The sequence below is a fragment of the Astatotilapia calliptera genome, chromosome 22 (genome assembly GCF_964374335.1).
Source record: "Astatotilapia calliptera chromosome 22, fAstCal68.1, whole genome shotgun sequence".
Lineage (NCBI taxonomy): Eukaryota > Metazoa > Chordata > Actinopteri > Cichliformes > Cichlidae > Astatotilapia > Astatotilapia calliptera.
The window spans coordinates 5,383,572-5,409,920 of record NC_137442.1 but is presented as its reverse complement, the minus strand read 5'-3'; the positions used below and the strand labels follow the sequence as shown (position 1 = coordinate 5,409,920).

At 39.4% G+C, this 26,349-nt stretch overlaps 1 protein-coding gene and 2 long non-coding RNA genes across 5 annotated transcripts in view; 1 reads left to right on the top strand and 2 right to left on the bottom strand.

Annotated features, from left to right (window-relative positions):
* LOC145423501 (uncharacterized) overlaps positions 1-26,349 on the bottom strand; it is a 152,313-nt gene that overhangs the window by 9,899 nt on the left and 116,065 nt on the right. The gene's annotated exons all lie outside the window — the stretch shown is intronic.
* Positions 11,991-14,024, top strand: LOC145423504 (uncharacterized). Its single transcript, XR_013904562.1, has 2 exons — positions 11,991-12,705; positions 13,175-14,024. It is a non-coding gene; the product is annotated as an uncharacterized LOC145423504 (long non-coding RNA).
* LOC145423499 (uncharacterized) lies at positions 22,989-24,598 on the bottom strand. Of its 2 annotated transcripts, none has more exons than XM_080296104.1 (3): positions 24,228-24,598; positions 23,572-23,661; positions 22,989-23,400 (listed from the first exon to the last, which is right to left on the bottom strand). In XM_080296104.1, exons 1-3 carry the CDS (start codon positions 24,352-24,354, stop codon positions 23,141-23,143), a joined length of 477 nt encoding a protein of 158 aa, XP_080152230.1. In that variant the 5' UTR covers positions 24,355-24,598; the 3' UTR covers positions 22,989-23,140. The 2 variants fall into 2 exon arrangements, with proteins under 2 accessions (XP_080152230.1, XP_080152231.1); XM_080296105.1 differs by having other exon boundaries at positions 23,572-23,643.

Here is a 26,349-nt window from a genome sequence, read left to right as displayed (position 1 = left end):
ATAACTGCAACATGCTTTTTTCGTTTTTTTTCAAAGACTCGAAAGGACTTGAAATTCAAAGTTTCAGACTTGTGACTTTACTCGGACTTTTACACCAGTGACTTGAGACTCGACTCTGACTTGCCTGACATTACTTGAGACTTGCAAAAGAATGACTTGGTCCCACCTCTGATACTAACCGCTGGAAACGTGTCATACAACTTTGTTTGACAGAAATGAAGGGGAACATATTTTGTTCATTTGTTTGTTTTTTTCTACAAGAGCTTTGTGTGATTTGATAAGTATCTGAGGCTGAGACCACAGGACAGTAAAACATGATTTTTGGGCTTCATTTCTGTACTGAACAGTCATTTAAGATTAGCTAGTAAATAACAATTAGCTAATGTTGTTCATGAGACTAAAGTCATATCACTTTGGTAATGTAAATATAATATGGCCAATATTATAGTTATTATATTAATCATTATTAGCTATTACAGCAGCGAACATGAGCTCTGTGTCAAATACTGAGCCTCAGTACAGATTCAAGTTGCAGTTATTTACATGTCTTATCACCTTAAATATTCACTCAAAGACAAGTATATAGGAATGACTGCCAAATTTATTTGCCACTGAAGCAGAAGGATGGCATCTGAATAAAACCTCTCTTGACATGCCTAGATGACATTAAAGCTTGGTTGGCTCTAAACTTTTTAAATTTGAATGAAAAGAAAACAGATTTGTTGGTGTTTGGACCCAGTGGCCCCTGTGAGTCCTCTTCTTTTGATTTGGAACCCGTGGAAGTTTATTTTAAACCTGTTGTTACTGGCCTTGGTTTTAAGTTGGACCAGCCCAGTTTTTATCATTTAAGGCGACTGGCAAGAGTGAAATCTTTTCTTTCTAGGCAGCACTTTGAAACCGTGATCCATGCTTTTATTTCTTCCCCTGTGGACTACTGTAACGCACTTTATCTGGGGTCAGTCAGTTGTTACTCTGACGTCTGCAGCTGGTTCAAAATGTATATTGACAGTGCATATATAGGTGTATCATATATAAGAGACAAATGTTGTTCCTTCAGTATGTTGGCATTACTAAATTTGGCTCATTGCTTACATATATTTACAAAAAGAAAATTTACAAGCTGTGATAACTGTTTCTGATGAAATGAAGAGTAGACTGATATATTGAATATTCCTTTATTGGATGAGAAAATCAGACCATGTCATAACTGCTTTAAGTCATACAGAATAGATATCAGAGCCTTAAACAGGCTGACTTCTGCTAAATGGGTCAAACTGGGCAGAAAGTCTACAAACACATAACATCCTTATAGAATATGATGTAACACTATAGATCAACTTACCTCAGAATATATAAAGCATATAAACAATTACAGCAATATGATGCAACAAACACAGCAGTGCTACTAATCCAAAATACTCAAAGCTTCATAGAACTGAAACAAACATTTATTTTTAGCTCCATTCTGCTGCTGATACATACTTTAGGTTTCTGAACATTAAACTTGTTGCTGCCTTTCATAGTGTGTAACTTGAAGGCCCTGAGTACTTTCTCCCACACTGAAAACACTGGGATGATAACATTATTTGAACATTACCTAATAAGACTGATTCAAGACAGACAATTAGTTATGTTAAACTTTCCTAGCAGTCCTTCACAAAAAGGGAACAGTCTGTCTATTCTCTCCATCTGTCAGCTGCTGCTGGCTCTTCCTCCTCCTCTTCCTCACACACTGCTGAGTTTGTCCTGGTGGATCATCAGGGGTGCAAAGCCTCACAGATGATGTGCAGCAGTGGGTCCCTCAGTCTGTCCTCACTCTGGACACTTGCAGTTGTCACACATGGAAATCAAATGTGTGATAAGCTGCAGGATTCAAACAAGTGTAACTTATAAATACATGTTCATACTTTTATTACACAATCAGAGAGAAAGAAAAAGAGAGAGAGTGCAGGACAGACAGACAGGTGACAGTCTCAGGTGTATACACTGCTACAAAACAGCACAAGAGAAGGAGGATTTAGTGTTTGTGTTATTACGAGTGCTGAACAAGAAGAGTTCCCAGATGGTACAGTGGACACATGTGTGACTGCTGTGATTAAACCATCTTTCTTTCAGCTTAACGAGTGAACCGTCAGCTCGTTCAAACACACGTTAAAGTCCATTTTGGCTCGACACCACCGAACAGAGGCAGCAATATAACATAGCTAACATTAACAGTGCAGTGAATCCTGCTTGTGCCGTGATATTCAGGACTGCAAACCGAGCAGCATCACTGACTTTCAGCTTGTTGTGTTTGTGGATATATGACTGACTTTAATTATCCATAAAATCATCACATTCTCTGTAAGATTAAAGTCAACTATTGAACGGCGTTTATTTTGAAGTAAAGGCTTTGAAACAAAGTAAACGCTGAAAGTACAAACATCGCTAATGTCACATAACTTTCCCGACATGTGGCCAACAGTAATGTTTTAATGTTCTTCTTTATAAAAACATTTGCGCATAAATAAGTGACATAATATTCAGTACTTACTTCTGAAAGTTTACTCTTCGGCCGCTCTGCTTCCAACATTTTTTTTCGGCAAAATTATCCACACCACCGCCATGCTATGAAGTCTGGGATATGTTGGGCCATGAAGGCTACACTGACCCATCCTTAAAATTCAGGGAAATTAAGGACGCATTTGAGGGCCGCATTTCGAGCAGCCTTTGAATTCGTCGTGTCGCTGTGACGTAATCGGCCTTAAAATGCGGCCTTTAAGGCTGCAGACCCTGAATTGGGATACCGCCCAAATCCGGTCCAAATGTTTTGGAGTTTGCATGTGTTTTGGATTTTGTAAGTGTTTTGGAGTTTGTACATGCTTTGTCTCTAGGGGCCACCGTAGTTCTTATATTATATGATTTATTTATTACATTTTATGTGGAGTGAATAAATAAAAGTATATTTACGGTGGCTGCAAGAAACAAAGCACAAAACACGTACAAACTCCAAAACACGTACAAAACACAACAGAAGTGCTCCAGGGTGCTAGGTGCAGTGCTGAGCTTTTGTTACCTAGTGGCTACACAAGCCAGGAAGTAACAACGACCAGATTTTATGTGTTGTAGTAACAGGTAAATGAACACTTTTTTTAAAAATTATTTGAATATATATGAGTGCTTGTGTATAAATACACAAACAATACACATATGCTTTCAATTGTGTAATTTAAGTGATCTAGGTAGCTCTGTTTTGGAAGTTCAGTTAACACTAGAAATGTGTTTTGGAGTTTGTACGTGCTTTGGAGTTTGTACGTGCTTTGTCTCTAGGGGCCACCGTATATATTTATATATAAACATATATGAATAAAACCACTTTTTTACATTAGTAATCCCTTTTGTGCATAATTTTAGATTGTTAATAATAAATTAATTAAAGCAACAAAACAACCTGAAGAGCCGGTTGGGAGCCGAAAGAGCCGGCTCTTTTTAGTGATCCGAGCCGAAAGAGCCGATTCTCTAAAAACAGCTGGAAATCCCATCACTACTTGGCCTGCCATGGTGTTGCTTTTGGAACTGCATTTCTTGTCTTCAGGGGAGGTTAACGTCCTTGGAGCTTGCTCTAGAGGATGAGGAACGCATGGAAGTGAAGCTGCAAGATAAATCAGCCAAAACTTGGCCTAAGTGTTTCTAATGATGTTAATCTATAATTTTCTTCCGACTGCTGCCCGTGGAAAATTGATCCAGGTCTGTTTCCCCACTTGCAACTGACAGACTGAGACATTTTGATCATTTTCATAATTGCTTAAACACCACATCTCCCCTCTTTGGTTTTGAACTTCCCTTTCTAAAACCCAGAAAGTGAGATTGTAGTTGTTCTAAGCTGAGAAACACAAAACCCTCATCCTATTTGATATTGCTTATTTTTATTAACAATGCTCATATTTTGTTGTGTCCACCTGGGGCAGTTGGTGGCCTGAAGTACCACCTTTCACCACTAGTTGGAGACAAGTCTTTTTACATACATTTCTACACTCCCCTCTTTTTATTTTATTTTCCTTTGTTTTCATTGTTTTTTCCCCATTTTCATTGTTTTCCCCATTGTTTTACAGTTTATGTCACGGCTAGAATTTAACAAAGGACCCAAGATGCAGATATTGCAGTGAAGTGAGAGGGCATTATTGAGACTGAGTGATTAACAAACAAAAGGTGAGGGCAGTGAGAAACAGAACTTAGAAATAATCTATACTGGGAAAACTAAAACCTAAACCATGTTACAGATTCAAATATTGGGGATGGATACAAGAGGAAAAACCACAATAACAACACTGGTCCGGCCGGGTTGAGTCAAACAATGATTTTAATGATCACACGCGTGGGAGATGGACACCGTACGCAGACAGCATCAGATCTCAAAATGGTGGAGCATTGATCAAACTCTTATAGCCTCTAGTGGCCCCCACCTAATCATAAAAGCCTAAACATTCACATGCTTTCTCTCACACAGCACCTAAGCTACGACCTTGGCTCCCTGTTTATCTGCTCCTGCTGAGATGGGGCAGAAAAGTCCAGTATGTTCTGTTCTCTTCTAATCAGACAAATAAGGCGATGACTTTCTGCGAACAGTATTTCTTATAACGCAGCAGTATAATGCATCATAAAATAATATCATTCATTCACAATAAATCAGCAGTCTAATATAATGCAAATCAGTTTAACAAATGCAATAGTTACCACCTTCTTCTAATTCAGGAGAATAATGCAAACTAAAACTACATAATAATTCACAATCTTTAATTAGGGGTATAACATGGCATAAAATAATATTATAATCTCACACTCCCCCTGATGAGCTCTTTAGAATAAAGAGCTCACCTACACCCTGTAATCCAGTGTGGCTGGGTTCATTTCTTCTCACTCCTGAGGCCCTTTGTCCCCCTGTTGGGCGAACCATATGTGAGATGACCTCTGTGTTTGCACAGTTCAGATGCAAGAAAAACTATTATTACAACAGTAGCCGGTACAGATGACACCTCCATCACTCCCCAGTTCTCCCACAGCTTTATTTGGTGCTACCTTATACCCTTCAGACGTACTCAGACTAGAACCTCTGTCCGAGGAGCTTTTAGCCTTTATTTTATTGCTGCAGCCACCAGTGTCTTCCAGTTGGGTGATCCTCTGCTCTTCTTTCTTCAACCTCAGGGGTTAGACAACCCTTCAGTCGTTGCACAGATCAGGGGATTATTCTGCCCCGATTTCAAACAACGATCTGTGTATCCTCGGGTCCTGTGTATCCCCCAGAAAAAGGAACAGGAACGTGTCCCCCTTTTGACCAAGAGCCTCTTGAACCTCGCTGGTCTGGTGTTCCTGGATTTCCGCCAACCCCTTCATGGTTATTGCTGTGTTTATGGGATCCATCCTTTGAGGTGACTAATCGGAGCCCAAACGCCATGACACTTGAACCCAGTTGGTGTCTTGGCAGTCACTGTGTCTGTCTCTGCTGCGAAGGATCCTCGTATATCTGTGACCTCGTCTGGTGTCTGTTCCTTTCTCTTTAAGAGACAGAAAGCCAAAACATCTCTCTGCCTAGCTCTAATAATCTAATGTTGTTAGCTACTGATCTTCTGGCGATTCAGAATTGGTTTAGAATATTCAGAATGTCCCAGGGACTTATTCTAATCATATTCTATGTGTGTGTAAGCGTGTATGCATTTAGCCCTCTGCACTCAAGGCATTTCCTACACTTAATCAGTCCGGACCATCACGCCGAACGAAGCTTATGACCTTCAAAAGACCGAGTGCCAACTCATTATAAGCACATTTGCAAGATGTGTCTGAAAATTATTAAAACCACTCATTTTAACAAAAGACATCAAAAACAAATTAGCCATTTTAAATTCTAACCTTTGCCCCCCCCTTTTCACAAAAATCATGTGTTTGCTTCCGCCTACTGTCCCACGGTTTCCTCTCCAGTGTGGTACTCAGCTTCTCATGAACACAGGCATTTTATCTTCTAAACGCTATTCAATTCATTTCAATAATTAATGCTTAAACATGGAAATAATGATTTATGCTTCTCACTGATTCTCTAAAAAAGTCCGGAAACCTCTTGGGTCACTATTAGCTTAAGCTTTACCACACCTAAGTTATTAAAAACACAAATGAAGTCATAAAAATGTTCATTTAACCCTTGTTTGATGTTAAATGACGACCGTGGCTCAGGGGGTTGGGAAGCGTATCTATAACCGGAAGGTCACCGGTTCGATCCCCGGGCTCTCTGTCCTGGTCGTTGTGTCCTTGGGCAAGACACTTTACCCTACCGCCTACTGGTGTTGGCCAGAGGGGCCGATGGCGCGATATGGCAGCCTCGCTTCTGTCAGTCTGCCCCAGGGCAGCTGTGGCTACAACCGTAGCTGCCTCCACCAGTGTGTGAATGTGAGAGTGAATGAATAGTGGCATTGTAAAGCGCTTTGGGTATCTTGAAAAGCGCTATATAAATCCAATCCATTATTATTAAAACTCAACTTCCCCCCCTTTTTTGACACATTCCCATGTGTCAAATCAACGGAGCTAGAAAATTAAAAGAAAAGGTTAGTGACCTCATATCTTAGAAAGTGTGAGACCTTCTCCCATCCAGTGTCGTTGCTCCAGTCCTGTCATCCGGTGCCAGGGAATGAAGTCAATTTAAATGTCATGTTAGATCTGTTCAACTCCTGGCTCCGCCCATAGCCTGCGTCCGCAGAATTGCCAAGAAACAAAACCTGTAATAATACGAACTTCACTTCAATATGGACCTGTTGACTACTTTAGACACAGCAAAGGAACATGCTCTCCTTCTTGAGGACAGGCAATGACTCCCACTTATCTCCTGGAGCCAACTGTCCCTTATGGAGACACAACATTGCAGCTACAAGGTTTTGCAGATTGTTAAGTTTATCTGTGTAATGCTCTGAATCAGGTATGTGATATTAAATGAATGTTGTTTAATCAACTGCCACTACTTAAAACTTGGCAAAAGACATAACTGAATAAAAGATCACAAAGAATAACATGATATCAGTGTTATGTAAGCGCGTGCGGCCTTCCATGCCCAAAGTCACTCCAGTCCATAGATCAGCCAAACATCGCGTTGACTGTAACTTTTAACCCTTATTAACTTGAGCACAACTCTATAATGAGCAACAAACTGCAATATGTATAAAAATGATCATGGTTACACCTGCAATGAAAGATCATATGACCATTCTGACACCTGTAAATAGAAGATTAACCTGAGGTTATAACAATCACCGTAATACAAATGTTAATGTAATGTCAAAAGCTTCAATAGATGATCAATGCAATGCTTGTTATATGATTCTGATGCAATAATAATGCTGATGCTAAAATAACAGTAAAACACCCCCCTTTTTATCCCGTTTATAAACTTGACACATAAACGTTTATAAATGCCTCTTTTACTTTTATTTCCCCGTTTTCCCCTCACTGACCACAGCAGGGGAATCTATGTTTTGATTCAGCCATGAATGCAGCTCACCTGATTCATCACTGAGCCCCACCGTCACTGGTGTCTGACAGGGTGGCGCTGCATATTCTTCCTTTAATGTCTCTATTTTCAATCTGTTAATTAGAGTGCTTAAACATGAAGTAGACTACGTCCACAACAAGTCAATACAGCTGTAAATGTGGCCAATTATCAATCTATTACCAATCAATAACAAAAAATAGCTTTTATTTTATGCATGCTTTTAGTCAACCACTCACCCAGAGGATCTCCAATCCCAGAAAATTCCTTCTCCTCATTTAATGAGTCCGTCCTCCTTCCATGCCCTGGTAACTGGTCCATCCAGAGCCAGATCATCTCGAAATATACATACAACAAGCCAAACCACACCTTGGTCACACCAACCCTTTTCCGCCCTGAAGATGTCCAACGCCATCTTAGGCTGGACCAGGGTTTTAACAGTTTTGCAATTTTCATTAGTTTTTTATTTTTATTTAGTTTCGACTTCAGATTTTCAATTTTATGTCAGTTGTAATTAGTTTTTACCAATTCTTTGCTAGTTTAGTTTAGTTTTTTTTTTTTTTTTGAAAATCCTTAGTTTCAGTTTAGTTTTGATTAGTTTCAGTTATAGGTTTAGTTGTGTTTGCAAAAATTAAGTGTAACAAAATCCCAGTTTCATCATATCAGTCATGCTCTTCTGCGTATCCTTGGGTGTTGAGACTATTAACTATTAACTCTTGCAGCACCGGGTGTTCGTAATTTTGGTTCAAGTGAATTGATAAACTTTTTGAAGGCAACTGACTCACACAGTTATGTAGATGTCCCCGTCCTGTTGTCTCGGGATGCATCACGCTGCCTTGTCTGGGGTTAGCTTCTGTTTTCTGGGGATGAGGGTTGAGTGTGCTCCCGTACCTTCTCAAGGTAAGCTAGGTTAGCCTTCTGGTGTGAACTTTTCAAGTGCACTTTAAGGTTTGTGGGATTTTTTCCCTAATTTTCCCTCAATTTGTCTCTTTCCACTACAAGACACTTACTTTAAGCAAAGCACAGTCATATTCAAAGTAATCCCAAATTGGACTCTGGCGCTTTCTCCCGACTTTTCCTGACATGATTCTGCGCATGGACGGAGCAGCAACACAGACGACTCGACTAACGTACTGCCACCTGCTGGCATAATGAGACAGCAAGCAAAAATCTGGAAACTAAACTTCATTTTCACCCTTGACTATCCGGTTGTTCAGTGATGACGCGACGAATCCTACTTCCAGGTCTAAAGTAGTCTGCGTTTAATATGGCTTTTGTGTTGTTAACATGTTTAATGTTATGTATTTTCTTCTATTTGATCTCAAGAAGCTCCTAAAAACAGTCAGTGATCCCTGTTGACCTCCCTCGGCTTTTATTACCGCTAATCATTTATTTAAGCTCAGTTTTTTTTAAAACCTTAGGATGTAACTACAGCCCAGCCCATGCAGCAGTATATGAATGACTAACCTCGTATTGTGGATGGATTATCTCAGTTGTTCTCCTGGCTGAAGTTTGGTCCTTTTACAGCATCCTGCCATGCGATTACATTTGTTCCTGACCACCGAGAACCCTCACGTTAACTTTTATCGAGTGGAAAAAAAAGTTAGCTTGTTTATATTATGCTAACATGCTGTGTCGCTAGCGGTCACGTAGCACATCATTATATACCAGCTAGCCCAACTTCAGTAACCCTACAAATGTCACTGCTGTCTAGTTTTCTGTCTTCATTTATGCTGGAAGTGATAGCAGAGCTGTACGTTTTAATTTGTTTCCAAAACCCCGCAGTCAGGACATGCTATATTGTATTTAGATAGAAGCTAGCGAGCTAACTCCCTGCTAACTTCTAACTCCGTTAAATGTCATAAATTCCGTTTTCATGGATGCCTGGATGTTAAACTCAATTGTTACACCTGGTAGAGCAGAACGCTGATCATTTTATTAAAGATGAAAGACTTTAGACAGTTTTTCAACTCTCAGTAATGCCATAGTGATCGTTTGATATATGGACCTGCAGCGGAGTTTAGGCCCAGACACAGTTAGTGACGTCAGACTTAATGACTGGATTATGTTGGATTGTCAATGCAACCCTCCTCTCCCACTCTTCACACACTGATAGCAACACCGCAGGAGAAATGCCAGACAGGCATCCAGTATCCGTAGTTTCAGGTGCTGCACATCTCGTATCTTCACACCATAGACAATTGCCTTCAGATGACCCCAAAGATAAAAGTCTAAGGGGGTCAGATCGGGAGACCTTGGGGGCCATTCAACTGGCCCACGACGACCAATCCACTTTCCAGGAAACTGTTCATCTAGGAATGCTCGGACCTGGCACCCATAATGTGGTGGTGCACCATCTTGCTGGAAAAACCCAGGGAACATGCCAGCTTCAGTGCATAAAGAGGGAAACACATCATCATGTAGCAATTTCAAATATCCAGTGGCCTTGAGGTTTCCATTTGATGAAGAATGGACCCACTGTCGTTGTACCCCATATACCACACCAAACCATTACTTTTGTTGTTCCAACAGTCTTGGAGGGATCCATCCAATGTGGGTGTCAGACCAATAGAGGTGGTTTTGTTTGTTAACTTCACCATTCACATAAAAGTTTGCCTCATCACTGAACAAAATCTTCTGCGTGAACTGAGGGTCCTGTTCCAATTTTTGTTGTGCCCATTCTGCAAATTCTGTGCGCCGATCTGGGTCATCCTCGTTGAGATGCTGCAGTAGCTGGAGTTTGCAAGGGTGCCATTTGTGAGTAGCTAATATCCGCCAAAGGGATGTTCGACTAATGCCACTCTCCAGTGACATGTGGCGAGTGCTACGCTGTGGGCTCTTGCTGAATGAAGCTAGGACAGCCACTGATGTTTCTTCATTAGTGAAAGTTTTCTTGTGTCCACATTTTGCCAAATCCAACACTGAACCAATTTCACGAAACTTAGCAAGCAGTTTGCTAACTGTAGCATGGGAGATGGGTGGTCACATGTATGAACGTGGCTATGGAGTAAGATCATAGAAATACATTTCTTTATTTATGTATTTATCAGGTGATCAGCTGGGATATTAGTGATGGGTCGGTCGCGAACGAAATGGCTCTTAGAGCCGAGTCTTTGACGCGAACGATGCGAGCCGGCTCCTTATCGCGAGCCGGTTTTTTTTTCCCCCCCTTTTCTCTCACCCTCTCCCTATCGCACTTTTTTCCCGCTTCACTCAGCATGCGAGCCTTGTGCTTTACGCTGGGAAGAGGGGGGAGGGGCGGTAGCAGTAGCACAGGAACAGAGCGGGAGGGAGAGAGAGAGAAAGAGAGCCAGGGACAACAACGTCACATTAGAAAGGTAGAGTAATCATCCACAACTATTTTCAGTTGCAGATGATAAAAGAGTCCGAAAGTTTATTCATGCAGGTCCATATGACAGAGAATATGCATCTTCTTTTTGTTTTCATATTTTAATTTATATTTAATTGTGTTGTGGTTTGCAGTGTTTTGTGTTGTTTCACTTTAAATTTGTAAAAGGAAAAAGCTGAAAATGTAAATAGTTAAAAGTTGTGAATGTGAATAGTTGATTTTTGTATTATATGATTTATTTATTACTGTACTGTTATCGCTACGTGTTGGATACACTGTGTATGTTAACGCAGGTCAACAGCAAGCCAAACTCAATTTTCATGAGCCAGGAAACTGAGCCTCTTGCTCCTTTATTACAGTCTTCTCGACGGCTTACAATCTTTTACAACTGTGACTTGAATAGCTCGATGAAAGTGTTGAGTGAAACTAAAAGATAAACCAGAAAATAAAATATCCTTTAGCTCTTTGACATTGTGAAATAAATGCACAAAAGAAATAGTTAGTGACAGAAAACATGTATCAAAGTTAGTCTTAGCTGCTAAGTAATGATAAACAGTAGTTTTAACAATCCTCTGATATGCAAATTAGATCGCTAGCATCATTGCTATGTTAATAGACCATGCTCTAAGCAAAATCCGCTTCTGGGATAAGGCTAATTCCTGGCACAAACACATTCACAAAGCGATCTCTAAATCAGCTGTTATAAAACATATAAAACAAACCAGAACATGTAATAAACTTACAGCCATTGCTTTCGATGGTGTATATAAAGATTCAGGCCACAGGAGATGAAGTTTAAACACAGATAGGCAGGTTTTCTGTACAATGCTTTTTTCCGACTGACTGCAGCGTCAGCTTCCCACAATGCATTGCGAACACAGATTACTCCTTCAAAATAAGATACAGAAAAACCAATGCTGACTGTATAGAACATATTTTCAACTAAATGACTCTCTTTTTTAACATAAATTACCACAGATGAATTATGACATTTTATCACTAAATTATTATGAACCATTTTTTAATCTTTTACTTGGGACAGAACAATTACATTTTATGTGGAGTGAATAAATAAAAGTATATTTACGGTGGCCCCTACAGACAAAGCACATACAAACTTGAAATCACGTACGAACCCTGAAGCACGTACAAACTCCAAAACACGTAAAAACACGTACAAACTCCAAAGCATGTAAAAACTCAAAACACGTACAAAAGACAACAGAAGTGCTCCAGGATGCTAGGGGCAGTGTTGAACTTTTGTTACCTAGTGGCTACACAAGCCAGCAAGCACCGGATTTGGTGTGTGGTAATAACAGGTAAATGAACATTTTTTTTTTAAATTATTTGACTATATATGAATGCTTTTGTATAAATACACAAACAATACACATATGCTTTCATGCTTTCAATTGTGTAATTTAAGTGATCTAGGTAGCTCTGTTTTGGAAGTTCAGTTCATGCTAGAAATGTGTTTTGGAGTTTGTATGTGCTTTTTGGAGTTTGTATGTGTTTTGTCTCTAGGGGCCACCGCATATATTTATATATAAACATATATAAATAAAACCAGCCTATACAAACGCTCCAGCTAAAGCAGGTAATGGTGCAACTAAAGTGTAATATTGAAAATGGTGAAAATAGGCATATTTGAGATTTGTATTAGTTAATAAATAAATCTTTCATTCTGTCATTTTTGTGATTTCAGGATGGGCATACCATGACTGTCTCCTTGTGGAGGGAGGCATCAAATCTCGATGTTCATGTGGGAGATCAGATAAAGGTCTCCCACGTCAAAGTGCACCGCTCTGCCTATGGTGTACAGCTCCAGACGACCTCCTATATAAAGACTGAGGTATGAAGAAGCCATATGTTTGTACCAACATGTAATAGCAATGTAATTTACCAAAATGTTTAGAATTATAGGTGGTCCAAAAGATTGTTCATCTGGACGTAGCATTTTCAAGTGGGAGAGACGTTTCGTCACTCATCCAAGTGACTTCTTCAGTCTCAGCGAACTGCAGGTTTCTGTGGTCTTTGATCAGTGCCCATGACAATTTGTATATTATTGATCAATGAACTGACCTCCCAGCCTATTGTTCCTTCAGTGGGCTAGTTTCAGTCATTATGCAATGTACTGTTTAAAAGATTGGTTAAATGAGACTGAAGAAGTCACCTGGATGAGTGACGAAACATTTCTCCCACTTGAAAATGCTACGTCCAGATGAACAGAATCAACCTTTTGGGATTTACTTACATGGATCATTGAGCATGCATCAAGACGTGATTACCATATTAAATATATGCTTTTTGTGTATCGACAGACAAAGGAAGATGAAAGGACAGAAGTAACTATAGTTGGTGTGGCCACTGCAGAGCAGTCCACCCAACTACAAGTTCTCCTTCAAACTGGAGAAACCCTCTTCATTGAAGGGGAAATGTGTAAGCCCTACGAGGAGGAGTTTGAGAAGGCCACGATCACCGTTACTGTAAAAAACAAAGGAAAACAAATAGTAGACATAGAAAAACCCAGAATAAATATATATATAGTTCATTTGTTTTGTTTGTATTTTTTAAAATGTTCAAGTTTGAAAAATGATATATTACAAAGAATGAATTAAATTTTTTTTATTTATATTTTATTTATATATGTTTAGAATTTTTTATTACATGTTGCTATGTTCATTCATTTAAACAATATTTAAAAGTTATAGTTTCAATTGCAGTCTTGTGCTAAGTGTTTTGTAATCTGATCAAATCTAGTAAATAGCTGAAAATGCATAAAGCAGTCTCATGTTTATTAAATGAAACAGAAGACATGGTTTATAAAACACTCTCTAATGTACAGTTACATTGCATGCTCTGTACAGAGCTTAACAGACTTTTTAAGCACTTAAAACCTTCGATAAAGAACACTGCTCCTGTAGGCCAACAACTGCCTATCTGTATGTTCAACATCAAATAATAATGTTTTTATGTGTGTGTTATTTAGAAGGCTGAAATATTATATATGTTTTTCTTAAACAGTTTGAAAACATTAATAACACACCTAGAAACAAAGATCAAAGCTCAATATTGTATTTTCTGTGTGTATTAAAGGAGGCAAGTCCATAAACAATATTTCATTTGGTAGCTTTGCAGAAGCCAACAAATTAAATTCATTATTTATTTTAACATTCCTGCTGTTTTCATGCTTGAATTGCTGTTTTATTCAAATAATTATGGAAGGACAAATGATCAAGTCAAGACTTCTGGGTGGTTATGATATCAATTAAACAAGTTATTCACATTTTATTAATAAGGCCAGGAGTTTATCTAACAATACTCAATGTATTAAAGCAGGGGTGGGGAACTCCAAGCTTCAAGGGCCAGCATCCTGCATGTTTGTGATGTATCCTTGATCCAACACAGCTGATCCTCACCTGCTAAATCATACTATTTCTGCTAAATCATAATATTTCTACTAAATCACAACATTTTCACTAAATATAGTATTGCTAAATCGAAGTGTTTCGGGTGTCCAAATTCATATGCTGCATCCTCCTGAGGACCCGGCCTTTACTTGGGATTGGTCCTCCGAAGGGCGGGTAGGCCGGAAGTGAGCGGCTGTGAAATTGGACAGTCTAGCCTTCAGATTTGTGTCACCAGCTGTCTTGGCGGGGTTTAATAAACTCAGCCATCTCCTCCTTGCTATCTAAAATATAACAGGTCACTGATGTAAATTCTCAATCATGTCACACTTCTGTTTAATCAGCTTTCTGTTTGACGTTTATTCAGCTGTAATCTCAGCCAAACCAATTTACTCACGAACAAATAAAACACTGAAAAAAGCCAAATAATAAAATGTTATTGATCTAAATAATATATATACATTTCAACCACTATATTTTAACTAAATATAGTTGAAATATAGTGGCATTTCTTTGCGGGGCCACACCACACCCCTCCATGTGCTTGTCAGAGGTAGCCTGACTCCCATTTGTGGCTGGAGTGAGTCAGCAGTTCCTGCCATACAATGGCGTGAGTCAGCAGTTCCTGCCATACAATGGCATTGATGCTATGGACTCATCCCCCCATTCCCCAGACCTGAATCCAATTGATCACATCTGGACACATCATGTCTTGCTCCATCCACCAACGCCATGTTGCACCACAGATTGTCCAGGAGTTGGTGGATGCTTTAGTACAGGTCTGTGAGGAGTAGTGATGGGATTTCCGGCTCTTTTTAGAGATCCGGCTCTTTCGGTTCGGCTCACTAAAAAGAGCCGGCTCTTTCGGCTCCGAACCGGCTCTTCAGGTTGTTTTGTTGCTTTAATTAATTTATTATTAACAATAATATAAAATTATGCACAAAAGGAATTACTAACGTAAAAAAAAGTGGTTTTATTTATATATGTTTGTATATAAATATATGCGGTGGCCCCTAGAGACAAAACACGTACAAACTCCAAAACACATTTCTAGCATGAACTGAACTTCCAAAGCAGAGCTACTAGATCACTTAAATTACACAATTGAAAGCATGTGTGTATTGTTTGTGTATTTATACACAGGCACTCATATATATTCAAATAATTTTAAAAAAAAGTTCATTTACCTGTTAATACCACACAGCAAATCCGGTCGTTGGTACTTGCTGGCTTGTGTAGCCACAAGATAACAAAGGCTCAACACTGCGCCCAGCATCCTGGAGCACTTCTGTTGTCTTTTGTACGTGTTTTGAGTTTTTATGTGCTTCTGAGTTTTTATATGCTTCTGAGTTTTTACGTGCTTCGGAGTTTGTACGTGTTTTGGAGTTTGTACATGCTTCAGAGTTCATACGTGATTTGAAGTTTGTATGTGCTTTGTCTCTAGGGGCCACCGTAAAAATATACTTTTATTTATTCACTCCACATAAAATGTAATAAATAAATCATATAATACAAAAATCAACTATTCACATTTCAACTTTTAACTATTTAAATTTTCAGCTTTTTCCTTTTACAAATTTAAAGTGAAACAACACAAAACACTGCAAACCACAACACAATTAAATATAAATTATAATATGAAAACAAAAAGATGCATATTCTCTGTCATATGGACCTGCATGAATAAACTTTCTGAATCTTTTATCATCCGCAACCGAAAATAGTTGTGGATGATTACTATACCTTTCTAATGTTGTTGTCCCTGCCTCTCTTTCTCTCTCTCTGGCTCTGTTCCTGTGCTACTGAGTGTAATTACCGCCCCTCCCCCCTCTGCCCAGCGTAAAGCACAAGGCCCGCGTGCAGAGTGAAGCGGGAAAAAAGTGGGAGAGAGAGGCTGAGAGAAAGAAAGAAAAAAAAAACCCCACGTGACGGCTCGCGATAAGGAGCCGGCTCGCGTCGTTCACGTCAAAGACTCGGCTCTAAGAGCCATTTCGTTCGCGAACGACCCATCACTAGTGAGGAGATCCCTCAGGATCCCCCAGGTATTGTAGGGAGGTCATAAAGGCACCTGGAGACCCCACACACTACTGAGTCTCATTTTGATGTGTTTTAAGGACATGACATCCAAGTTGGATCAGCCTGTAGTGTTTTTTGTGACACCAAATCCAGACCTACATGGGTTGCTAAATTTGATTTCCATTGATAATTTGTGTGATTTTGCTGTCAGCACATTCAACTATGTAAAGAATAAAGTGTTTAATAAGAATAGTTCATTCATTCAGATCTGGCATGTCTTATTTTTGTTCTTTTTTTTTTTTTTTGAGCAGTGTATATCACATAGGGCTGCACGGTTAATCGTTAGAAAATCGCGATCTCGATTCATACTTATGTGCGATCTCATTTCCAAATGACAACGATTTAAAAAAAGAAAAAAAGATGACGACATTGTACCGCATTTTGATCCGGGACGTAATCTGCATGAAAACAAGCGCTCACTCTTCCTGCTCAACAAATGACAAGGGCGGAGCCTTATACCACGTGATACAGAAGCTGTACCGTGTGATGCTAAAATTAGCAGGGAAAAAACAACGGAGAGCACGTCACGAGAAGGATGACGAGAAAGTGACAGGAGAAAATCCGTGCCGGTCAACCACCCAAACATCAATAACGGGAACCTTATACAGCGCTTCCCTATACCCGTCGAACTCCCGCAGGCACAAAGAAATTACGGAGGCTATCACTTATCACCTGACCAAAGATATGGCTCCCATCAACACTGTGCAAAACGAGGGATTTAGGAAAATGATCAACACCCTAGACAAACGCTACACAGTGTCGTCCCGCAACTGTTTTTCTATTGTTGCACTACCTGCTCTATACACGCAGTGTCGAGCAACGGTGGAGACGGAATTTCAAGCAGTACAACATTTTGCGGCAACAACAAAACGTGAGACATTTGTTGTTTTTATGTTTATTTATTGTTTTTATGTTCAGTCTCAACTGTTACGAAGTTGATGTGCAGTTAATAAGTGCAATAAATATTTATACTGGAAATATTTATACTGGAATTTATACTGTATACTGGAATTATTATACTGGAATTTATACTGTATACAATAAATATTTATACTGGAAAAGAAAATCGTGAGAGAATCGCGATCTCAATTCTAAGCCAAAAAATCGTGATTCTCATTTTATGCAAAATCGTGCAGCCCTAATATCACATAACTTCCTCCTAATGTGCTCTGCGCAGTGTATGTACTCTCCATCTATGCAGTTGTTATGTGTTTTAGGTCTGGTGAACTCGATCATCAGCTCACTGTGTTCAGGTGGAGACACTTCCAATTACTCCATTTTCAACTTCCCTAAGTGTTATGCTGTATTAGCTTCTGTGCTGGCTGAAGCCTATCAGGGCAAGTCCATTTAGCTCAGAATTCATATGATTACTACCAATGTTTATTAGAATAAAAGAAATAAATGTGAGAAGAACATGTGAGTAGTTGCTGTTAAAAAGCCTCATGGCAATGGGGATAAAGACCCTCCTGAACCTCTGAGTCCTGCAGTGCAGTGAGATGATTGTTCTCCATTTTAGATTACAACTTCTTCCTCATCTGCTCTGCACAATGTCTGACTGACTCGACATCTTTGCAGACTGTCCTGCATTGTTTTGTTTTGTTTTTTTAGGCCTGGTGAACTCTTTACCACCTACTTGGTGTTGGTGTTCAGGAGATGACTGTTGTCATTGCTTCAGTCAGTTAAACAAATCTATATTAATACATCACATTTTAACACAATGACCTTATATTGATTTATGACTTTTAATCATTAATTCAAATTTAAATAATCATGTTTGAAATATTTATTCAACTTTAAAAATTTAATTTCTGCTAGTTTTTTTCTGTGGCAAAAAATACTGTAAAATTATTATTAAATTGACATACATTTTTTACATTCTCAAGGTCCATTTTGTGTAATTTCCCACTACCAGTGAACGCCTCTTTTTTCTTACGTTTCTGGCTCACTTCTGAACTTCCGCCCACTTTCCCCCCGGATCGCTGCGGTAAGCTGCTTCTCTTCTCTGAAATGTCTATCATCTGTTTGAGTGATTCACCGAGTTGTTGTTAGTGACTTTTCGAGAAGCTAGCCCTGACAACCCAATGCTAACGCCTAGCGCTTTTATAGACCCAGTTTGAAATGACAATGGGTCATTTGACTGTATGCTACACTTTATTGTGGTGTTTCATTAGCTTCATTCGGCGTGTTAGTATTTCTGAGTCTGTTACGGAAGGTGCAGTTAGTTCTCACAAATCAGTCGGTTAAAACAGCCTCATTATTTAGGCTGTAAGGGTATGTAATTTATTTATTTATTTAGGACAGTGCATGTTAATGAACATAAATGTAAAAAAAAAATTACATGAATGTAAACATACCAGATTATAGCCAAGGGCTAATTTCCATCTGTTGTCCTTAAGCATAAAAATAGACATAATAATTCATAAAAATTCATCATTCATTCATAATAAAAACTCCATCACCAAACTTACACATACACACCATTCTGTATGTAATGTGCCGCCATCTTAGAACCATTGCGGTACATTACATAATTGAAGCGGCAGGTTATGCAACTTTGAAGGAGCCATTTTACCGCCTCTGACCCAACAGCGGGAGAAAAATCCAAATTCATGGGCTGCATCCTCCTGAGGACCCGGCCTTCGCGGTCTACGTGGGCCGGGTCCTCGGAAGGTTGGGTAGGCCGGAAGTAAACGGCTGGGGAAATTGGACGGTCTAGCCTTCTTAGCGTCACCGCTGTCTTGGTGGAGTTTAATAAACTCGGCCGTCTGCTCCTTGCTATCTAGGCGTAAATTCTCGACCATCTCATACTTCTTTTTAATCAGTCTTCTGTTTGACGTTTAGTCAGCTGTGTGAAAACCAAGGAGGAACCCACCTGGGGGATTAATAAAGTTTTATTTTATCTAATCTAATGTAATAACTTTAATCTCAGCCAAACCAATTTACTCACAAACAAATAAAACACTGAAAAAAGCCAAACAATAACATTTTTAGGTTGTCTAAGTGACTTATATATTACGTTTAACCCAGGTAGCGAAAGTCCGCGGTGATCTGAAAATGATGTGCCCGGAGTTGTGCCATTCTCGGCGGCTTCAGTGACCCTCGAGCTCCCGGCTAGCTATCGAGCTGGTGGGTAACAGACGTCTCCGGAAACGTCGAAGCACTTTTGCAAATATGCAATATCTTGATAAACCAAGCAGATATTTGATGTTTACACAGCTACTTTCTCACCTGAAAATATGTTAAAAGTTTATTTTGTGACTCAGAAAGATTAGTAAGAGTAATTTTAAAACTTAGTAGCGGCCGCCATTGTTGAAAACTGGAGTTTGGCTGGGCCGCACTATTAATTCTGGGATATGGTGGGCCACGAAGGACACACCCGACCCATCCTTCAAATTTGGGGAAAAGGAGGACGCATTTGTCGGCTGCATTCGTATAATGTGATGTCAGTTGAGAAAGAGATGCTTGAGAGACTTGACCACCAAAATGTGATAGATAGATTCACCAACCTCAAGGTGAGGCGACATAGGTTAAAAGAAAAGAAAAAATCTGCAGAGCCATAGTAGTATCTGCAGTAAAGATCTTTTCATACATTGTATACATTATACCACAGGCCAAGGTGTCTCAATTTTTCTAATTTTTTAATAATATTTTGTACATTTCAAGGACTTCTATTTTTGGAGTGTATTTTTATGTATCTGTATTATATTATGCATACACATTAAAAGTGAATCTCTGTCCAAATGCACTCAGTTTAGAGCAGGGCGATATGGCCAAAAATATTTATCACGATATATATTTGAAAATTTGCGATAACGATATAACTGACGATATAATTGATGCGAGACAAAATACAACTCCACAACTTTACTAGCGCAAAAAAACACCATCCATTTATTTTACTTAAACAAGCAGCTGTTTTTTTATGTGCATTAAAGCTATATAAAAATTTAACAGTGCAAATGCAAATTCCTTGCTGAAGGTTTAACCAAAAGGCATTTCCAGTAGAAATGGGCTGAGATATCCTGAGCATAACCATGTATAAAATCCACTGAAGTTAAAAAAAAGGTGCTTTGCAACATTAAACTGCAGTGTGCCAAATAAAAAAGTCAAATACATATTTTTCAGACCATAAGGTGCACGGGATTATAAGGCACGTTAAGCGAAACAAAGCAGTCAGATGAATCAAACTTTATTCAACTCATTCTTCTTGCTTCCTCCACTTCTGTACCATTGATTCATTAATGCTGTATTCTATCACAGCTGCTCTATTCCCATGTTGTTGCAGTATATTAATGACTAACCTCATATTGTGGATGGATTATCTCAGTTGTTCTCCTAACTGAAGTTTGGTCCGTTTACAGCATCCTGCCATGGGATTGCATTTGTCCCTAACCATCAGGAACCTTCACGTTAACTTTTATCAAGTGGAAAAGTGTTAGCGTTCATCCTGCAGCTTCACTGTTTATGTTATGCTGACAAAGCTGTGTCGCTAGCGATCACATAGCCCAACTTCAGTAACCTTACAAACGTCACTGCTGTTTAGTTTCCTGTCTTCATTTATGTTGGAAGTGATAGCAGAGCAGTATGTTTAAATTTTTTAGAAATCTCTCTGTCAGAACATGCTATATCATGCTTAGGTAACTAGCGAAACTAGCGAGCTAACTTCCGCTAGCTTCCTGCTAACTTCTAACTCCGTTAAATGTAATAAATTCTGTTTTCATGGGTGCCTGGATGTTAAACTTCATAGTTACACCTGGTAAAGCAGCAATGCTGATCGTTTTATTAAAGATGAAAGAATTTAGACAGTTTTTAACTCTCAGTGATGCTACAGTGTTCGTTTGACTTTGGGACCTAAAGCGGAGGGAGTTTAGGACCCAGATTACTCCCAGATTTATGAGCACCTTAGTCCAAAAAAATACAGCCCGCTTGTATGTTCTACAAAAAAATGTGCTTTGTTGTGTATCTGACGGACAAACACCAAACCAGTTCCACATCACTGAAGTTGCACCATTTTTACAAACCAATTCTGGTTCATCCGTTTCACTCAACAATCGGCCGTGTGCATATGAAAACAAAGGCACTGCGCATGCGCGTTTTACCCATATTCTATCGCGTTATTTCATTTTCTTATTGTTGCCTAACATTGTACCGGTATTACCGTGAATGGTATAATATGGCCCAGCCCTAACTCAGTTTACTTTTTACTCACTGTGTGCATCATTCATTATTCTCCTGCAGTAATTAAGGTTAGGATATGTTTTTTTTTTTTTTTAATTCAAATCCATTCTTCTTTGGCAGTAGTAGTCTTTAGCAGCATTTAAATAACCTTTATCAGATTTGATGGTTTTGTTACAGACTTTTCAAAAAAGTGTTTTGCTTTTCTTTCACAAATGTGGGGATTAAATTGTGTTAAAATGTACAAAACTGTCATGCCATGTTTTGTGATGAGGACCCAGGCACAGAGAGAGACTTGGTGAATTGGTTGAATATTTGTATATAATCCCTGCAGCTGTCAGACTCTATACAGGGGTCACCAGCCTTTATTAAAACAGAGTTAGATAAAACTGAACAGTTTGGTTCATCTTTAGTTACATGGTTCTATCTTGATAAGCTATGTCTTATCACAGATTAATTTTTCAAAAATATTAATGATTTAAGCAAGGAAAGGGCTACATGTCAACATACAACTCTTTATTTCTATTAATGTCTTATTTCATTCCTACCTGATTGACATGTTTAGGAATTATGAGTGATTGGCACACTGTAGTGGCAAAAGTTGCTACCAATCAAATTATGATATGTTAAAGTTAAAACAAAACACAACTGTTTTAGATATTATCTAATATACATTTTGTAATTATCCTTATAATTACAAAATGTTTTATGTAAGATTTAAGTTTTGTGATTTAAATCTTACATCACAAAAGTATTTTGGAATTTGAATAATGTATTTTGTAACTGCAGTACACATAATACTAATTTTGAACAATTTTGTCCAGGTTCCTTGTCACCAGGGACTCCTTCAGGACCATCGCGTTCAGTTTCAGAGTCGGTGTGTCCACGGTGAGCCAGATCACCCCCCAGGCAGCGACGTCCATCTGGGACTGTCTAGTGGACGACTTCATGGCTGTGCCTTCACCTGGAGACTGGCGGTCCATCACAGAGGGATTCCAGGAGCGCTGGAACTTTCCTCTGTGCTGTGGAGCTCTGGATGGGAAGCACGTCCAGACAAAGGCACCCCATATATCATATAGGAGACACACACATTGATATACACTAAATATTTATTTCATTTCTTTTTTGTGGTGCCCAAATTTATGCACCTGCTTGATTTTGTTTAAACAATTATTGCACACTTTCTGTAAATCCAGTAAACTTCTTTTCACTTCTCAAATATCACTGTGTGTGTCTCCTGTATGATATTTAACTGACATTTTTTATTGTCACAACCAACGATTTATACAGGAAAATAATGTCTATTAACAAGGTTGCCCAAACTTTTGCATCCCACTGTATTAGTATATTTTGTCATTAGTATAATATGAAATAAATTCTACATGTGTCAAGTCGGGTGCCAATATTTGCTGTGTAGTAGAACAGAGACATTTGTCATTATAAATGTTTATTTGATAAAATATATAAATTCAGTAACAAAAACATTAAACATAAATATATGAAATTTAACTATTTACAGAGAGACAGGAATAAAAAGGACCCAGTTTGGAGTGGAAGAGCCTCAGGGAGAAGGAGGAGAAGAATAAGCACATTGTTTCAGCCCTGGAGAGCTGCTGCCTCATCAGAAAACTACTGATCATTAGGGTCCAATGTCTCCAAATTTAACACAGCTGTGCTGTTTTCAAAAACTAATTTATAAATTTGAAATTTCACGAATTCTCGTGTCTGAGGCGGCATGCTCTCCAGAGCAGGAACAAGGCTGAGGAGGAAATGCTTTGTTGGAGACGGGCGTGGCCTCTTTAGGAACTCCAGGATAGCCAGCTCCACCGCCGATGGACCGTCCTGGGACCCGTCCTTCGCCCGCCATCGAGCTGTCCTCCTCTGTGGGCCTGTAAAACACAGCACAAAACACCACAAAGTAATGAGAAGGCTGCTACTAGATTTTCATTTTCAAAATTGAAAAAAACCAGGATATGAACAGATTGGTTGTAGATATTTAGTAAAGGTGATCACAAGGGAATCCAAGCAAGTAAAAAGCTATCAGTGCTTGATGTTCATACCTGTGGGTGCAGCAGCAGGAGTGGAGGGACCAGGGACTGGGGAGCCAGGAGAAGCAACAGGGGAGGACTCTGCTGCATGATTACTTGACTCTATCAAGACAATATTAAATGTTAACAGGTTGAAGACAATAGTCATAGAGAATATTATATTATTATATACTTATTATTATATACAGTGGTCTCTTATTTATTGCAGCACATGAACAGTAGTCACAGTTCTCACAAGTTGATTCTCAAAGTGCAAACCAGTCGATTTTAAAACGTAAAAGTATTATGCCGCGCTTTTTCTCCGTCTGCGGCGCCACTTTTGTGCGCCTTTTTCGCTCCCGGTGCAGGTGTCTATTTCTGAATGAGGGTCATAGTTATGGGTGTTTTTGTGCTGTTTTTTCTATTGGACATGATGGCTATCAAAACCAAACATGATAAGTTTGGCAAGCGCAGGAGACACGACACGGAGGAGATTTGTCATTTGGGCTGCAGAATGCAATGCGCATTGTTGAAAGCTGTACGGTGCAATAAAAAAAAATCAGCGAAAAGGCGAGGCAGTGACGGATGAACAGTGGGACTACTGTATACTGTTTATTAATAAACAAAATATACTCCTGTATGACAACACGCATAAATTAACTGCCTACATTAATTCATTGTAAACATACCTTCTGACTGACACTCCCCTGCTGCCTCTTCGGGCTGTCCCTGGTCCTCGGGGGAGAAGTTCTCCACGGTCCGCACCATATTTCCGCTAGTCTCCCGCGGGGTGAGGAAGGGGTCCAGAAACCCCATGACCGCGAAGAACTTCCATCTCCTCCCCAATCCTGCTGCAGACCCACTCCTCTTCTCCTTCTCTGTCCTCTTCTCCTTATTATAGGTGTCCCTGAGGCTCTTCCACTTTCTCCTGCAGATGTCCTCTGAATAAACGCATTATCTGGTTAGCGGAAAGGTATTTGTACAACAGTGGGAAAATCGCGGGACAGTAGGCGGGCTTGCTAGCTTTTGCACGGCTTCATCGGGTCAGTCTGAAAATTAAAAAGAAGGAATGAACTTACCAGGTTGCACGATCTCCTCACTTATGTGTCTCCAAGCTAGGTCCTTTTTATTCCTGTCTCGGTAGAAATAGTAGCTGGCATCATACAGCTCGGGGTGATTAGCCACAGCACTGATTAGCTTTTCCTCCATACTGAATGAAGAATGAAGGGCTTTGGCTGGATCTGCCCCATTGACCTAGGGTCAGAGCCACGTCACCAGGCTCCTGATTGGTTGTCGCGGCGCGATTTGACGCTGGAGTTCAGATTTTTCCAACTCGAGCGGTAGATGCGAAACGCGCGTATGCACAAAATGCAACACAAAAACTCACGTGCGTGGTTTTATTCGCGCATCAAACGCGCCAGACGCGCGTTTCACGCGTTTGGCGTTTCACGCGTTTGGCGTTTTCGCGACGCAAATCTGCTTCCGAATTTTCGCGGGACCCGCAATCGCGCGTCATCGCGCCTTTCCATTGACTTTACATGTAAACCTGACGCTCTATTCGCGTCCATCGCGTTCGGTGTGAACACACCGTTAGAATCTGAATTTTTTTCTGGTATTCTTTATTTGTAGTGTGAGTACAAGAAAATAATTATTATAATATGATGTGTTAAATTTGTTTAGATCAGAGGAATAAGGAAGGATTTGTCTGTGTTTCAGTTTGGCTTAGCTGTAGGCCTGAGAGTGTGTGTAATTGTTTAGAGGGAAAGGAATTTAAGGACACTGGGGGTCTGCCTGTCATAAAAGGAGACAGGAAGCTACAGTTGGGGGTAGCTGATGCTTGTACCTTTAATAAAAACTCATAATTGTTATAACTTAGAAGTAGGTTTGCAGGAGACTCTCCACCTTATCTGTAAATGTAAGACAAGAGGCCAATGGCCTAGTGGATGCAGAGTGGGGGTCTCAGTGTTTGTAATGCGTTAACTCTGTTTTCTGTGTTGTGTAGAAGAATTTGGTGTAGCTTGGGTGAGGAGATTACTTTTATGACCGGCAGGAAGTCACGTACACAGAGACACACACACACACAGTGCTTTGACTGTTACACTCACACACCCACATGCACACAGGCACTCATGTGCTCATGCATACACACACAAACACAGAGTTTGCTGTACACCATGGGGGTTTTATGATGGGGTCACTTCTATAAAGCTGGCTGTAACAAACAAAGGAGTGCAAGATCTGCAGAGGGACACCGGCCTTGCACGTCTCCCCTTCTAGAAGATGCATGCTTAAATGAAGATGAACTAGAAAAATTTGCATTTCCTGCGAAAATGCAGTGTGGATGCTTTAAAGCTGAAGCTGTATGCAAAAACTAGCTGAAAAAGCTGAAAAGTTGCAGAAATTGTAAAAACTTTGCAGAAGCAAAGGAACTTTGCTAAAATGTAATAACTTAGCAGAACTGCAATATCTTAGAGGAAACATAATACTTGGCAGAAATACAATAGCATAGGAGAACTTAGCAGAAATATTGTAACTTACCAGAAACATGACAACTTCTCAAAAATACAAGAATTTAGGAGAAATAGTATAAGCTAACAGAAAGAATATATTTAGCCAAAAATACTTAAACATTACAGAAACACTATGATTTAGAAAAATAGTACAACATAGCAGAAATACTGTGTTTTACCAGAGACACTGTGATGAACTATGAATATTGTAATTTTAAATTAATACTATGTTTTAGCACAAATACTGTAATTTGGCAGAAATACTATCATTTGGCAGAAATACTATGATTCAGCACAAATA